The 18,245-nt window shown below is 41.9% G+C and overlaps 1 protein-coding gene across 1 annotated transcript in view; it reads right to left on the bottom strand.

Moving 5' to 3' along the window:
- Positions 1 to 18,245, bottom strand: part of CRACR2A (calcium release activated channel regulator 2A) — a 727,465-nt gene that overhangs the window by 318,440 nt on the left and 390,780 nt on the right. The window contains exon 6 of the mRNA XM_085652578.1: positions 13,147 to 13,237. Within this exon, the coding sequence (XP_085508704.1) occupies positions 13,147 to 13,237 (91 nt within the window). The remainder of the gene's footprint in view (positions 1 to 13,146; positions 13,238 to 18,245) is intronic.

Here is an 18,245-nt window from a genome sequence, read left to right on the forward strand (position 1 = left end):
GACCTTGAGGGCAGGATTCCTTGTCTGTCCTGTGTATCTAGCAATAGTCTTGATTGTCATAGCAGGCCAAGTTTAAGAATTAACAATGGTACGGCTACACACAGAGCTACGTATATCCTTTTAATAATTAGCAATACAGATGTGATCAAATTAAGCAGCTGCCAATGATGTTTCTGGCTGGTTATTGGGGTGCTACTGCGGGTTCACACACCTTGTTGATTTTATCCCAGGATTTTTCTGCCACATGTCTGCTGGACTTCTCTCTCACAAAGCACCTTCTCTTTTACTTTCGACGCTCATACTATGAATTAATTAGTCAAAGCGCAGTAAACACTGCCACGTGAAACAGAAGAGGTGGAGGCAAAGCTAATAATACAGACAATCATGTGAACAAATTAAGCAATATTTGGAGTGCACGAGTAGGGTTTTATAAACATCTATGTTGATATAGTTTAGTTCTGAATAAATATAATACCATTAGCATTAATGAAACGTCATAAATAGAAAATGTCAAAGACTCAATATTCGAACATTGTCGAGGGGTATGAGGAAAACAAAGCATTTGAGAAAATGCACGTTTAATGAGTCCGTTCAGAATACACCATTTTGCACTAACTTTAAATACACCATGTAACTGGTAAATGGAAGCCATCGTCCATAACAGCAGGGTAAATCTGAACTACAGTGAAATAGTATTTCCCCCAGGGAGCTTCTACTACGTAATATTTAACTTCTATAATAACATACAAAAATTGGGGTTTTGCAGAGGTTCTAGGTAGCCTGCAAGGGGAATTAAATACTCAGAATTTGTTGAGGGGGGAAAACAAAATGGTGGCATGGGTAGGGGATTTTAATTTGAACATTTGTGACCAAGAAAGCTGTGGATTTCAGGAATATGGCAGGGGGGGGGGGGGGGAATGTGAGCAGGTGTCACTTTACGCATTCAGTAAAAGGAGAGGTACTAAATAATATTATGGCCAATTTGGACCTTGGCTTTGCAAACCTAATGTGTACACCTAAGGTGGAATTTAGTGCCACATTTCTAGCTAGAGGGTGTCACTCCGTTATTGATTTTGTGATTGTGTCAAATAGTTTTTCACATTGTATAGAAAACTTTGTGATTCCAGCAATTGGCCTAAGTGACCACCTCCCTCTTAGCATGACCATAACCACAGGAGAGCTAAGTAGTATTACTACTATCGAGTCACTCACTTGGACACAAAATATCGCCATAGCTCGCTATAATGGGATGACACTTAAGTGGAGCACCGTAGATTCGGTCAATAAATTTAAAGAAATAATCACTCAGGCTCTAACAGATATATTGTCATGTTTGGATGAGAGTACCTCAGAAGAACAAACCTTGGAGGCCTTTGGTAGAATTACTAGGGTGATCCAGGATAATCTAACCAGGGTACAGAGGAACAAACTCAATAAAGGGGTGGGCTGGTTTGACTCCAGGTGTACCAAGGCGTATACTGCCCTTAAGGCTGCCTTGAGCTTTAAACCAAGGGACCTCAAGGCAATTAGATACTGTAGGAAGGCGTATACCCAGGCAAGGTGCCTGCGGAAAAAGGAAATTAAAGAAGTAGCATGGCAGAACTTGCTGACTGCCTCACAGAGCAAAGACGCCAGGGCCTTCTGGGAGGCAGTCAACGCACCCTTTTTTACCAAGAAGGAGGCAGAAAGGTTGGACATCGCTATTGATGAAAAAACTTGGATTGATTTCTTCTCAAAGGTGTATAAAAATGCCGAGGGGGTCTCCCATGAAAGAGGACAAATTGATAGGGTGTTCATTGAGAAGGAGTGATTTTTACCCAATTAACATGGGGATTACCCTACAGGAAGTAGAGCTGGCACTACAAGCTAGTAAAAGTAACAACGCCCTGGGACCGGATGGGATCCCTAATGATATTTATAAATTAAATATGGATTTGTGGGCCCCACTTTGTACCCGGGTCCTACAGGCTTGTTGTGCCATAGGTTTTATCGGTACCTGGTCGGAATCGGTCATAATACCGATATACAAAAAGGGGGACAGGGACTGCCCATATAATTATAGACCTATTTCTTTATTAGACACCCTCATGAAAATGGCGGGGAGGGTGGTCTTAAATAAATTGCAACTGTGGGCCGAGGAACATGATATTTTGAGCCCTGTACAGTATGGCTTTCGTGAAGGGATGGGCACGGTAGAGCAGGTCCTAAATTTTGTTTTGTTACAAGCCAAATACACTCGGGCTAAGGAAGGACAATTATACGCCATTTTTGTTGACCTTTCTGCCTCCTTTGATTGCGTGATACATGCCAAGATGTGGCAAATTCTTGAGGAAATGGAAGTCGATCCTGCCATTATACTCTTTCTAAGGCAACTTTATTCAGGGGCAACGGCCAAAGTTAGATTTGGGCTGAGAGGGGAGTGCACTGGCCCCTTCAGGATAGAAAAAGGGGTAAGACAAGGGTGTGTATTGGCCCCCTTTCTTTTTACCCTTTATACGAATAAACTTGAGGAGGAATTGGGCGCTTGTAAAATAGACTCCCCAAAGTACGGCAACAAGACAATTGTATCGCTTCTGTACGCGGACGACGCGGTACTGATGGCGAGAACGAAGGTCGGAGCAAAGAAAGCCCTTACAAAATATCTTGAATTTATGGAAGAAAGGGGCCTTATGATAAATGCTAAAAAATCATATGTGATGCAGTGTGGTAAGGCTCGTCCAAGCTGTAAAAATCTTAGAGCGTCGGGGCTTGTAATAGAGCATACTAAAACTTTTCCATACCTCGGGGTTATAATTGAGGGTTCCGGCTCCTGGGGGCCTGAGGTCAAGAATAGGACCCTATCCTTTAAACGCACCATAGGAGCATTAAAGAACTTCGCCGCTAAGCTTGGCAAAAGACCCCCTGAGATCATGCTAAAGATTTACAAATCTAAATGCAGAAGTGTTGCGTTATATGGGGCAGGGATCTGGGGGTACCAGGATACATCGGCAATACAAGTTGAAGAAAATAATTTTTTCAGATACTTATTAGCTCTACCGAAAGGTACCTCAGTCTTTAATTGCCATCAGGAATTGTAGATGGATTATATATCCGACCTGATTAAACTGCAACCTGTCCTACTCTGGCGCAGAGTATGGGTCTCAGTGGCCCTTGGTTTAAATCAGGAAGTAATAAAAGATGTCATGGTCCTAGATAACGCCAAGAGTATACCCTGGCTTGAGTATATCAGGAAAATATTTACTGATATCAAAAGGCCGGAGTTTTTTAGTATCCCAGCTTCAATTTTGAATATTTCAAAACCAGAATTAAAGAGGTTATGTATGGCCCATTTTGAACTTCTCAGGTGTGTAGGAGAAATAACAAAGAAAACAGTGAGTGAACATCAATTGTCACTGACCACCTACACAATCCAGCCATATCTAACCATGTGTAATCTGGGCTTCGACCGATTTATTTTGACAAGATTTAGGTTTAACCTATTTCATCGGTTAGTTACATATCCAACCAAAAATGACTGGTCTAGAGCCCTGGCTCCTTGCCCTTGTGATAGTATTTCTGCACAATTCACCTTCCATGTAGTATTGTTTTGTAAATTATATGGGAGTGAGCGTAATAGGTGGATCAAACAGTACTTGAAGCAAGGTGCTTGTCGTCAATGCCGTCCTGCGTTCCTTAGTCTGCAGCAATTGGGAAATGCTACCTGTACTATGGTTATGTCCGTTTTTTTAAAAAGTGTTCTTAGAAAACGGAACTTGGAAATTAGCGAACTCGTCTGAATTGATTTAATACTGTTTTAATGAAATGTTATTTATTGTAATGATTTGTATTGATATGTATATATATGAATTGTTGCTTTTATGATTTTATGTAACAAAAATCGAATAAAGCTAATCTACTACTACTACTACGTAATGTAAAAATGCTCTTGCACGTAACTAATATCAAAGAATTGTTTAATATGAGAGCCGTGTCGAAATCAAATCTGAAACCATGCAGGATATAATGTTTGTGTTTTAATTTGGATAACATTGAAATATGATTTGTTACAAGGAGCAGTAAGGTCGGCCCATGCGGACATTTACTGTCTCCACTTAGCTATAAATTATCATCTACCTGCTGCAGAGAGGCAAAGACCACAGGCACCGGACACTGCCACGCGCCAAATACACATGGTTGCCAACCGATAACAAATTGTTACCTCTCTTATTAACGATTCTAGTTCAATGAAACCCACCGCTTTCTACCGCCAGGGCAAAAGGCTCACGCATGGGGAAATGTGGAAAAAACGTGTACGGCCAAAACAAAAAGGTAAATTGCCAGAACCTATTACACAAATATTCTATAACGAATACAGACACATGACATCTCATGATGCTGATGTGACAGAAGGGCGTTAGACATTGTGGAACCACACCCACCAGAACCATTTCTGCACCCTAACAATGTGGCTGATTTGAGAAGAAACGTAGTAAAACAAATGAGAACATTGGAATTTTGGGACCTCCATTGAAAGCAATGGAGCAGAAGCGGCCTACCTAAACTGGCCCGCTGTTTTACGACACAGCCTCTGCCTTTCTCTTTCCCCCGCCTCTCCAAAATATATGATATGGAGTGGGCAAGGGAAATTGAAAGGCAGAGGCTGTGCTACAGTACACACCAGAGTCTCCCTCCACACTTCCACCCCCTTTCTCAGCTGTTGTTGTGAATGTTCAGCAGCTAACAGCAGTGGCCACGTTGAACAATCACAGCAACAGCTGTGAAACAAAGGCTTTGGGGTCTTGGGGATTTCCACCCCCTCAAGGTCAGAGAGGCCTTTGCTTTCCTAATTGGGACATTCTGTCCTCAAGGGGTGGAATGTTATAATAGCCTTATAGCCCATTCACATATATATTCACATTATAGCTAATTCACGCATCTTACTCTACTCTTGCACTAAGTGTAAGTCTACACTTTTATCGCTATTCCCAATTTCCAAGACTATATTTTCAGCTAGGGGCAGACTTACAGGTCTCCAACTCCTCAGCAAATTTGGTGGGGGTAATTTAATGAATAATTTAAAAGTGTAAAGTTACTGCTTGTAACTTTTCACATGCAGACGGAGATCCCCTGATAGAAAAGAATAGAGAAAAAGTAAGTTTATACGTTTTTAAAAATATTAAAATATTTAAAGTAAAAAACGTAAATTCATTTCAAATTATTATTATGAACCGGAACTAATAAAATAAAATGTTTCCACACATTAACTCAAAAGCATATTAAATCATGACATCTTTTAACAAGCTCATTTTTCTGGGGATGAAGGGGCGTGCAGAACTTGTAAGCTACTTTAATCTCACCCCAAATGTACTTCATGAATGCTGACATGAAGTTGGTGCCCTGGTCCACCAGTCAGGCACTACCTCCTTGGGGAAACCCACTTGGGCAAAGACCCCCACCAGTGCCCTGTCCACTGCAGGTGCAGTCACTGTTTTCAGGAGTATAGCCCACCAAGACCAGGTTTAATCAGTTGCGTAGGGCAGTCTTGGGTGCCTAAGAAAGGAAGGGGACAGGAAGCCTTCTGCTTTACCACTTACTTTTCCACTAACCTGACAGGTATCGCAAGACCTGCAGAACGCATCTGAGGTCAATCTCATCTGAGGCCAACAGAAATGGGTAACAATTTTTGCAAAGGTCCTGTCTTGCCCCAGATGTGAGTGCAGGAGTACACGATGACCCAGTCCCAGTAGGAAGGCCTCAAAACACTAGGGGATAAACAAGACACAGGTTTTCCCAGGCTAAGGAAATGTAGGTTCGCTATACAGGAGATCTTGCTCCCAGTAAATGAGGTGATCACCAGCTACCCGGTCTCGGCCTGCCACCCTAAGCTCTCAAGAATAGAACACACTATCTGGGCTATGCAGAACTCTTTCGGGGATGACCCCCCCCCCCTTCAGCCCGCTAGTTCAGGTAGGTCACCCAGGGCAGCAATGTCCTGCCATGTAGGTTCCAGGGCATCACTCTCACGTTCCTCCCAGACCGTGGGAGTCTTGGGGGTGGGTTTTCCACACACCCTGTTCTTCCTCTTTTTGACAGGCGCCTGGGCCATTTTACAGGCTCTGGGTCCTCTTGACTACCAGGCTCCAGGTCCTCTTGACTTCTCTCTCGGGCTGCCATGGCTAAACTCACAGCTACACTAAGGAAGCTTGATACCCCTCCCCCATTTGAAGGGAACCAGAGCCACAGGATAGCGACTCTTGTGGTTGTCAGCTACTATAATCTGATGGAGCTGTGAGGACACCAGATGACACCTAACAGTAGTCATACTGCCTCCTGTGTCTCACACAGCCTCCACCCGCTTGCCCTTGATGTTGACCCACTGCCTATACCTTTTTAGTGTTACTGGGCATATGGGCCTTTGCACCATCTCTCCAGCACCTAGAGACACCAGGGTAACCTCTGCACTTCCCCTCATACTAACTGGGCCAACCTCCGCCACAAGCGCTACACCGGCCATCCCCGGTGTCTTCCCCCCAGTGAAGGGCTGCTGCCTTTTGCAGCAATGTGGTTCCCCGTTAATGTGCCCGTACCTGTAGCACTTGTAACATTTAGGGGAAAAAGTCCTAAGGATTTCTTTTCAGGATAACTTTTCCACTTTTCTACTAGTCAGGTTGGTACTAGGAATCCTTTCAGAGAGAACTCTTTTGGGGGCCTTTTGAGAGCTCTTTATTTTTCTTTTGTCTACTTCTCATTCTTGTAGTGGGGAACCTGTCCACCCTTTTGGTGACTATTCCCCTGTTACCTTCTTGGACTCTCTGGTGCTGTCCCAGAGGACTGCATCCTCCTTTGTGAGCTCTCCCGAGTCAAGGGAGCTTGCTGTCAATCAGGTATTGGAACAACTCTGTAAAGCAAGCAATGAACATGAGAGCTCTCAAAATTAGATCATATAGTGCATCCAAATCACTTAATTTACTGCGCTTCACCTTACTGGAATAATCTATGAAATCCAACCAACTGGTCAGACAGTTTGTGTCTGCCCTTGAACCTCAGCTTCTATTTCTCTAGGGTGCGACATGGTGCTTTCATGGGGATATACCTCATTTGGTCACCCACTACTAGTATCAGTATGTTATCCCTCAAATTATTTGGCATAGGCTGCCATGGAATAGCCTTCCAATCCTCTTCCAGGACCGTATGCATTCTCAGGGTGACATTAGCAAATGTCATCCCCTACTACATGGCTAGGCACCAGATCTTTAAGGATGTTGACCTTTCTTTCTCCACTGGACACTGTGTTGTCGCTACCACAATTGTTGCTGGATCCTGACACTTGTTTGGCTGTCAGATCCAACTCTTTTAGACTTACTTCATGAGGCAACAGAAGTTTAATTTCCTCCAAGGCCCAGTCAGTCTCTATTGAAGCCAACCTCTTCTACTTCATGGCCCTGTTTGCGGCAGCCTGCTCTTTGGCTACCTCCAATTCCAACTTGTTTCCTGCAGCTGAAACTCCCTTTCAGCCCTCATGTCCTCCAGTTCCTTGAGGGACATGTTGGGGGAGGACACACGGCTCCCTGCCTTGGATAAAACAGGGGACTTCACTCCTGTGGGCCCCCCTCTCTCTTCTGAGGCCATGGTCAGGTGGTTTTCATCCTCCTCCTCTATTACTTCCTCCTCCTGTTCCTCCATTTCTTCATCCTCCTCCTGCACTGTAATTAGCAGCTTGCGGGCCTCCTCCCAGGCCTGATGGCTTTCTGTAGCTCTTGCTTCTGGGAGCTCTTGGTTGCTGGTACCCCCTTTCTAGCAAAGACCTTTCAGCTCTGCTACAGTGTTGCAGGTAAGGGTGCAGGTGCACAAATGAGGAAGGAATTACATTGGAGGAATGAGTAAAAATAGCTTGTCAATGAGAATTTATAAAGATGTTGAAGCTGATGTCAGATTATTTATATGGGATTTTAGGGTTGCACAAAATCACTGAGTGATACTGCACTATCACAAGTACAGGATCCCACTACTAAAAATCAATGTAAAAAATGGGTTATTGGTTGAGGGGGGTGAAAGCCCCACTGCGGCAACAACCACAATCCTTGACAGGGTGAATCACAAAAGTCACAAAATTAACCTGTGCTTAACCCTCCAGTAGTTTGGCACAAATCGGTTGGGCTTAACTTAGAGGCAATGTGTAATGTATGTATGCAGCACACAAACAGTAATAAAGTAAAAAGATAACACAAGAAAAATCCCAAATCAATTCAGAAAAATAGAGTAATGTTTAATATATAAAATGATCCCAGACCAACAAATATCCAATCAGAAAAACCAGATATAAGCAAATTAAAGTCTTTAGTGAATATAGTGCCTAAAAGCATCAAAAGGGCCAATCTTGGTCATCTGGTTGCACTACACCATGGGGAAGTTACAAGTTCAGGCATACAGCAATAGAGCAGGGCACAGGGGCCAGGTTAGTCCCACTGAATTTCGTTGCGCGCGCAGCATCGCCAAATGCGATGCAGCGCGCGCAACAAAATTATTTTTCTTTATTTTCTTCGTAACTTACCTGCAATCGGCCGTATGCCGCATTTTGCAACCCCCCACCCTGCCCCTCCTCTGCCCCACGTCACCGCCCCGGTAACACGCCCTATACGGGCCGTCGCTGCAGGACAGTACTTCTTTTCGTAATGTCCACAGGTCCAGGAGGTTACTGAAGAGTGGCCCTGAAGTTCTAATATTTATACCTGGTCCCAGCCTTTGAAGTGGGGACATTCAATATAATCCCCACATCTGGATCTGGAAAGTTCTGCCCTTCCCCTGTCAAGGTTCCAAGAAGTTTAGAGTGACAAAAGGCTGCTGTCAGGTTCCTTTGAAGTGTAAGTCGGGCAGGGAACAACTCCACCCCCATTCTGGTCGGATGGCCCATTCTGCCCACCTCTAGTCCCCTTTGTGCCTCTGCCTGGGAGGAATGCACAAACCCCAAATCAGAGCCATTGAAAGTCATGTGACCTTTGATACTGGCAAAAGGCTCAAATGGTAAGAACAAGAAATTGCCTACTTTTTAAATGTGCCATTTCCAAATTTACCATGAAAGCATATTTTAAATTACAACTCAGTAGAGTGTAAGCAGCATATCTCTATCAGCTCCCAGCCAAGGTTATCACTTAATAAATGTAAGAAGTTAACTTAAAAGATAGGCCATACAGTAGAGAAAAAATGACTTTAGGAGTTTTTCACTGCCAGGACATGTAAAACTTGAGTGTACATGTTGTATTTTTTAAATGCAATGCACCCTGCAGCTTTAGGCCTGCTTGGCAAAAGGTTTATTTTACCAGCTCAAAATGGCAGTTTAGACTGCTGTACAGGCTGCAGTGACAGGGTACTTTAGTGGGTGGCACAATGAGTGCTGCAGGCCCACTAGTAGCATTTGATGTACAGACCATTGGAACATGTGGTACCGGTTACCAGGGACTTAAAAATAAATTAAATGTGCCAATTAGGCCAATTCCACTGTGTTTGAAGGAGCGACCAGAAGCAATTTAGCACTGGTTAGCAGAAGTTGAGGTGTGAAAGCAAAAGGTTTGGGGGAACACCACAGCAAGGATGTCAGGTCTGACAATTTTGCATTCAAAACAAAAGTTTGCCATTGTATTGGGATAGAAGCTTCTAAATTTAAAACTTTTCTTGAGAAGCAGGCTGAAGTTATGGTGCATTAAGATGTTAATACGGGCATGAAACAACCAGGGTAGAAATTTGAGGGGAGGTATGGTTTTTGATTAATTTGAGGCTTAATGTATTTTTAATGGGACTAAAAACAATTAAAAAAGAGAGGTAACTGCAGAAGCACAGCACCCTCTTTCCACATCTGCTTACTCAGCCTACCCATATTCTATATATCACTACTGAAAAAACAAGGTTAAAATATCATATTAGTAAGGTTAGAACACAGCTTATGTTAAAACAACTAAAACAGAAATTCACAGAAAAACCAATGATTAAAGAGAAGTTAATAGATGTTATAATGAAACACAAGCTAGCATTAAAAAGCCCACCAAAACACTGAACTATGGCAGTTATAGTTTAGTGAACTAACTATAGCTTGTGCCACATCATGCATTACTTATGACCTCAAACATTGCATCACACATGACATGTTAAATTGCTTCACTGATGACATCACTCAGGAGATCTCAGTCATAGCCACGAGCTAGAAACGGCTTTCAATCTGCTTCAGGACTTGGATTCAGTAGCAAGTCTCCACGAAGGCCTTACACCCAACCCTCAGTAAAGACAAGCTTATGAGTCCAACCATCGATGTTTGTTGGTGTATAAGTCCTTGTTCACAAAGCTTATAGCGTACAATCAGAATGATTAATTGATCTCATTAGTAATTTCAACAATATTGATATTTAAATATAATTAGTGATGTCCTCAATCATATGGTTTAACATGTCATGAGTGATGCAATATAAGCAGTTATAAGCAGTGCATGATAGAGGTGCAAATCATTGAATTATTTTAGTATATTTTTGTTTTTTTAATGTAGAAACAGAAAAAGAAAGAGAAGGAAAATGAAGTCATTTTTGGTTTTCTCAATAACGTTGGTGCCATTCAAGGCATCTACACAAACTTTCCAAAAATGTACACCCACTTTGGGATTTTTATTGCAGATTTTGGCTGAAGATAGGTGGGTCTCAAACATGGTATTTAACATTTTAACTCCATAATATTCTTTGCTCCTCAGTAGAGAAAACATGGCTGAACAGAATTTCAAGAAACTTGGCACATAAAGAGAACTTTACTCAAAGAAGTGTATTTACTTGCTTTGGTGTCAATCAGTTCAGAGGTTTGTAAGATATTAGCATTTATGGTCTGTGTATAAAGAGGTTTATGATGCAAATCCTGAAACAAAATAAATGGGAAAAAAGTATTTAGTACACTATGGCTGCACTTGGTCAATGGGTACACTTGGGGTTTGTTCATAAGCAGCGGTTGGGAAAGGCCTGGTCACAGTCCAGAACCTATCATGCTGTGCATGCCTTCAGGCTGCTCATGGTGGGATGCGGTCCTATGGCCAACATCTACGGCAAACAGTCAAGGACTTGTACAGTGGGTTTTGGCTGCAAGCTGCAAGTTGGGTGCAGGACTTGGCAGCTGTGCAGCGGGGTTTGGCTCGTGCCCCATGTATTGCTGCACTGCTGTTACTGGTGCTTTCTTGGGACTCACCTTGGTGGGGCTGAATCTTTATCCTGGTTTTGAAAAGCCTCTGATCTTGGCCCATGACTCTTGGAATGTTCATAGAGGACTCCCGGTTCATGCAGCTATTTAACCGCCTCGAGGACATTGCCCATTAAACAATCAATTGAAAGAGCGTCTCTAACTTCCATCTCGATTAGCTAAATATTTTCATCGACCTACAAAGTTACATAAGCCAACTAAATCCTGAGGGGACAATGCTTCTTAAAAAGGCTGTCAGGTAGCACTCCTATTGGCTTCCAAATTCTAGTGAGGGGCAATATAATCCTTGCTTAGCAGGCTGGTCCCAGGATACAGTGAAGTAGTGCCCACCTTGAAATGATATCCAAAGTGCAGAATATGGTTGAGAATCCATTGGTACCTTTAATAGAAGCTCAGAGTCCTCTATCCAATCCTACTTTGAAACCATGACCACTGCAGAAGTAAGGGTGGGTGGTAAATTCCACTCCTCCTGAGGAGTTTTTAGAGTTTTGCCCACTCCGCACTCCAAGGAGTTTTGGAAAATGTCTACTGACTGCCGTGTGGCAGAGTTTCTTCATGCGCACAGCTGGTGAGTACACCTGAGAAAATCAAGCGATAGACTGCATCCTGGCGAGATTTCTCAAAGTGGGCAGTTGCAGCAGGGGGCTACCACTAGAGTTGAGAATGAAAGAAAGCAGTGCCCTTAGCGTTCTGCGTGGTGCCATTTGCACTGGACAAGCTCTCAGCACTAAAAATCAGTGTGAGCAGCACAACGTGCCACAAGCCCACCTCTCGTGGAACTCTGCAGCGTCTAGCCGAGTTTTTGGGCAACTTCTCTGAACTCCGCAGAGTAAAACTCTGCAAGTTTAGCAGAACACTTTAAATGGCCCCTGTTTTACGTTCTGATCCCCCAATATCCCCAGCCCAACTCAATTTCCAAATGTACTTAATAGGACAATAAAATCAAGGCTCCCATACCTCTTTCATTTGCTTTGTGGTATCCTGAATCTATAGCTGGCATTAATCAGAGATTTAACCAAACCATCTAATCAGCAATTCATTCATTCTCTTGTATTTTTGTCTAATACTCAAAACCTAACCAATTATCACATCCATAACCTATACCATCATTCACTCACCCCAATCAGGCTTTCAATCAAATTTATTTTTAGCGAAGGTTTTTCCCAAGGGGCAGCATTATAGCTTGATGGCAACAAGGCATTCAACAAGGTGGTCTAACCTTAAAAACAATACTAGAATAGGGAAACAGCTTTATTAAACACATGCTGCTGTGAAACAACCCCCCTTGGACTTCCACTAGGTTAGGAAGGCCAACTCTCCTGTACTCTATTTCCGCGGATTAGCGAGGACTGCCCACTTTAAGTGTTATTCAACACTCAGTGCTTCATTGTTGGGCTTGTGCTGCATAGGTAACTGCGCACAGATATGTACAGACATTCATGCATGCTTATATATGTACAACCACACTAGAACCTCTGCTTATAAATAAAATATCTTCCTCCTAGATACAACTCATTATCATTGGCATACACAATTTACTTTCTCCAGTTTCAGTCCCAAGCAGAAACAACAATACCACGATTTTTACATATCCTTAAGGAATAATTAAAAGATTCCAGTTAAGCCTCAAGCAAAAGTAAATCAGAAGTGATGTTTCTAATTGTTCCTGTAGCACATTGTCACAAGGAGAGCTACAGTTTGAGTTATGAAGCATCAGCCACTCTCGTGAAGGTTGAAATTTCCAAAATTAGGAGGTCAAATTTAAATCTTTGCTCACCCCTCCCCCTGCATCTTAAAAATGTAGATATTTGATTTGAGCATTGTCATTTAATGTTGACCTTCTATAAAAATAAGTCAGAAATATTTGAGTTTTAATATTATTGAAAATTATCCATAGAGTGTGTTAGTCATAAATATGCAAGCACTGTTAATAAATATACTTACTTGAAGGAGAAATTTCTCTTTTTCACTTTTTATTTGATGTTCCATTTCTTCATATAGATTCTGAATTTCTTCATCATAGGCCGCTATTTTTCTGTTGAAGAAATAAAACAGGGGAGCAAGTAAATTTTTTTAGAAAGCTTGGACTAAAATCTCATAATCTTCACCATCAAATATACTTGGTTTTAATAGGAAATATTGGACCTCTTCTGAAGAAATGTTAATGTCATTTTACATTGTCTGAATCTTAAGAATCTATAACGGGTATGAACAGTGCAGAACTTATTTGCCCCCATTGCTTCCATTTTTCTGTATAAAATGTGAAGTGTTTTACGCACATGGTTCATTACATTACCTATTAACTGTTTCCAAGTTACAAACACATTTAATCAACAAAGCCAAAAAATTTTTGGACAAAACAGGTACACAATAATTAATGATTCGCCACATTTGTTTTTGTCTTCCACTTTTAGAGAACTTTTTTACAGACCCAAATTGTCTTACTGCTGACAATACCACTAACCTTTGCAATTGTACTACTTTGATTATAAGATGGCATGCATTTTGAACGAAATAAATGTTTTTAAAAAAAAGACTTTTCTTTGTTAAACCCTCTACTTCTAGACCGCATTATCCTTTACTGTTCAAGATTGTTAAATAAACCAAGAAGCATCTACTTTTTAAATCTTCAGTGTCGGACACAATATACACGGAAGCCATGATTCACAAAGGTATCCGTTCCTACAGCTTTATCCCAAAATAAAGTGTGACTTCACCTTGGAAATATAATATTAACATTTAAAACAAGAGTGACACACTAGCATATAGAACATCTTTGTTTGCAGGGTCTGCAATGTGAAAACTACACATCTACATGCTACAACTGACTCATAAAATATGATGGGAAGTTAATTCATGTGATTTATGCACACATAATTTAATCCCGCATGGTCACTCACTCACTCACCCACATGTTTACATATTTTAGCAGCGGAACTGTCAGAGTAATGCAACGGAAATGTGTTTTCACCAATGCAATCTTAGCATAGTGAGTATTCATAAATATTTTCAAATGCACCTGTCGGGCTTATCTCTGCATCTACGTTACACGGTGTGTGTGAGAAATTGGCTTGTTGATTGAGGGATTGTGAGCCATTCTCAGAATGGACAAATTAGTGCCACATGCAAGGAGTACATGTATTTTTTAGCTCTCCTTCCTGGACTTCTCTCCCCTAACAGCACTCTGTGTTGTGCTCGCCCTCATGTACTTCTACCAGTGGCTTACAATATCACTTGAGCGCTTCATCCTCAACTGTTCCATGATGCTCTCTCATGCTGGTTGCTTTGCACTCCAACCTACTGTGTGTGTTGCTTTTGAACCCCGTACTCCATGATGCTTCCCCACACCTGACCCCTCTGTGTTGCTTCCCACTACCCACACCTTTGTATGTTGTTTCTACCACCAATGTCCTTTGTGTAAGTTTTACCCACCCACGTCCTTTATAGGGCATCTTCCATGGTTGACTTTGTTATGCTTCTCTCCACCGGCGGACTTCTTGTTGCTCCTCCTACCTGCACTTAAAATAAAAAAACTTTCACATGACTTTTAAAAAATTGTTATTTACCAATCCAACTTGGTAAAAATGAAATACAAATTCAAAATGACACCACCACTATGTTGTTACCGCCTTTTTTTGTTCTTTTTTCTTTAGCCATGCTGCACAGCTATATAGCGTATAGCTAAAAACCATTACCAAAGCCAACAGGTTCCAGAGGTGAGACCTATTGGATTTGCAAATGCTTTTTCTAATGTGGGCTTAGGAACGCTAAGATGCGCACCCTCTTTAGTTATATTTGAAAAGCTTCTTAAATACTTGATCCTTGAATGACAAAATAATTGCCTGGCTTCCATAGTTTTATCAATACTGCACATTAAAGTTTATGTTTAAGTACTATAGAGAAGAAAACAGTCTTACATGTTTTCACTATATACTTTATCCAATATTATTCATTGGACTACCACAGCTCATCTAATCTTACATCACTCTCAAAGAGTTTATCATTGGCATGCTCGTAATCATGTACACTTTTTTAACTATACTAAAGCGCTATACAACCAACATGGTTAAAGTCCGCATTCTATAAGACAATGCAGAAAAATAGGAAAGAAAGACCCACGGTCTTTTATTAGAAACCTTATCTGATGTAATGATTTGTATAAGGGAAACCCCTACAGCGGGATTCCCCTGATTTATGTTTTCTAATTTTATCAGAATCTTTTATTTTTTAAATAGCATGATATGAACACCCACATTATGAGTTAGTCATAGTGGTAATGGCAGGCTAAATAGCTCATGACTTTAAGAAATCCTTGGTTCATGAGTTAAAAAACTCTAACAAAAGAGGAAAGGGGGACTGAGAGCTGAAAAAGGACTAGTGCCTGTGCTCCCACGTAAAGTATGGACCAAAACGAGGGATATCTGTTCCTGAAGGAGAAGAGTCGGTCTAGGAAATGGGAAGAAGAGTCCGTGGGACTCTTACTTGTTGCCCTCACACATCTCAAGGGATGTTATGCTTCATCATCGGGTGGTTGCTCCTCACCGGGCCAGCTCTGCGATGCCCTACGGGTCCCCCGAATGGTCGCTTTTGCAGAGATCTTTTATAGTCTCACCGTATAATCCGTGTGAGGTAGTGCTCATAGGGTAATGAGTGGGTATAAAAATGACTAGAGGATATCAATGGTGAGTCAATTTAATAGGTTGATTCCACTGTCAAAAATACAAAAAAATGCAAGGATAAGGCTGCTAAAGTGTTATAATGGCCCTAAGTAGCTAGGTGTAAATATGTGTGGTGATAATTTTATATTTATTGGGTCGATATGTTTCGCACCCCTAATGGTCTCAAGACAAGATCCTTGACGCTTCTTTAGGACCAGAAAAAGAATGTAAGTGAGTGAAAGTGTATATGGGCGGGCCTCCCTCAGACAGAGTGGTGCGACCTGTTAGATCCTCATTATAGTGATACAACCTCCTGTGTGTTTGGGGCAATCCCTTTGGGTCATGGCGAGAGGGTGCAGTACCGTCAATCAGGTTCTGGCAGTTGCTCAGAGGAGCCGCACCTACCCGTCTTCTCATCTTCCCGTATGTCACATACTACACCCTCTCGCCAGTCTGCTGTTTTATTGCCCAACAAATGGAGCCCTGAAGATATAGTGAATCAGGCATCTGTAGAACTGACAGGAAAATGCCGATTGCAGGGATATGCACAGCTTAGAGGCCTCTTTTATGTACCAAAAACGAATTGTTATCCTGCACCACTGGCGCTTATACGTGTCTGTGAACTACATGCTGTGTATTATGTTGTCTGCTTGTCTTTCACGACTGCGATAAGGCATTGATTGTAAAGCCTTCCCTCTTTCTGCTCAATACTGTTTGTGAGGTTTGTAAACATGTAATCTTGGGGAGGCAGGGTATTATCTGGATCCAGTAAGTATTCTACAATAATGCTTCCTCCCTGGAAGCACCCTGTGCCTGGAGCTTGTATGCACTCCTGGCGGTCACAGTTACCAATGCTGCCAGCTCACCGAAGGGGACGCTCTGCAACCTCAGTGCCTCCGGCAGTCCTGCACTCGATTCCAGCCTGCTACCTGCATCCACCCCAACAAACCAAATACACAGGGTTGTGTTGAGCAGTTTAATACCCTAGAATGCATTGTTTTTGCTATTAGTGACAGTGAGCACAATGAGGAGGATGCTTGACCCCACACGCCCTATTAAAAAAGCCGGGATTGCAACTCCACCCACAGAACGCCACAAAACCTCACAGAGTTTTTCAGGAACTCTGCTGTGTAAAATAATTCCTGATAAGAGGCTGCAGAATACATGACAGCCTTGACTAGTTTCCCTAGTCCACTTTGAATAAATCCAAATGCTGAAGTTGTGTTTATACACACACACAAGTGAGCGTTTTGAGCATAAACATCACACATATTTAATGCTCTTTGAAGCTCAACAGGTGTCAGATCAAAATGTACCAGATTACTTCTATAATATCGGTCACTCACTCGCATATTCATAAACTGTGGTGGATTTAATTTACTTTAAGCAAGGGTTTTTTCAAGATGTTTTAGATATGTGTATATTATAAGTGACAATAATACACACCTCTTGTTGATAGGCCAATTCGTTTGTATATTCGTCATAGTCAGTGGACTCCAGCCTGCCCTAATGTTTACTGATTGTTTCCCATTTTGTTAGCTGATCACAATAATTTGCTCTTTTGGAACCACCTAACAGACCGCCGCCTCCCACAACTACATATGACAAATAGTGACAAATAATGAAGAGAAAAACGTGAGTGTACACAAAAGAAATGTAGCACCAGTTTGAAGAGCTCTGTATTGCTTAGTTTCAATGCTACTTTTTTGTGCATGGTAGAGATTCCTCCGAGAAACTCTTACTCTGGTAGAGGTATTACCTTTAGATCATCTGCCCAATTATTATCTATATCTAATTTGTTCAATTGCTCAAGTGCCTGTAGGCTAGTAGGCCTAACATTGCCAGTAGGCTGCAGTTATTTAGTTGCACTTTGGTACCTTAAATATATAATGATAGTATATAATTAGGAAAAGTGCCTGCCTGATGATTTGGAGCAGTCAGTACAAATAATGATCCCACCAACTTAGACAATCCTTCATTGTGAAGGTGGCAATCAATCAGATTGTATTTCATTCCATGTATTGCTATATGAGAGTATGCTTGCCACCAACATGTTGAACTATAGCAAACAGCTGCACTCATGCTGTGTACAAGATGGCCAGACCTATACTTGATATGTATATATTCCCCAGCATTTCCCACAGGGGTTAAGTCGTTGAAAGCGTAAAATGCTGCTGCAAATTCAGCAGCATTAACAGAACTGGATCTCTTATATCCATGTTATTGAATATGTGTGTCTGCGTCTCGACCAGAACAGTCTCTAGCCTCTTAAGGCGCTCACAGCTCTGTTCAGACCCCTCAGTGTGAAACTCTCTGTCTGAAAGAGCAGTCACATAGCAGCAGCCCGTCTGATGCACCCAGACTGCAGGGGACTGGTAGCCAGAT

Source organism: Triturus cristatus, chromosome 4_1 (assembly GCF_964204655.1).
Source record: "Triturus cristatus chromosome 4_1, aTriCri1.1, whole genome shotgun sequence".
In the NCBI taxonomy this organism is placed as follows: Eukaryota; Metazoa; Chordata; class Amphibia; order Caudata; family Salamandridae; genus Triturus; species Triturus cristatus.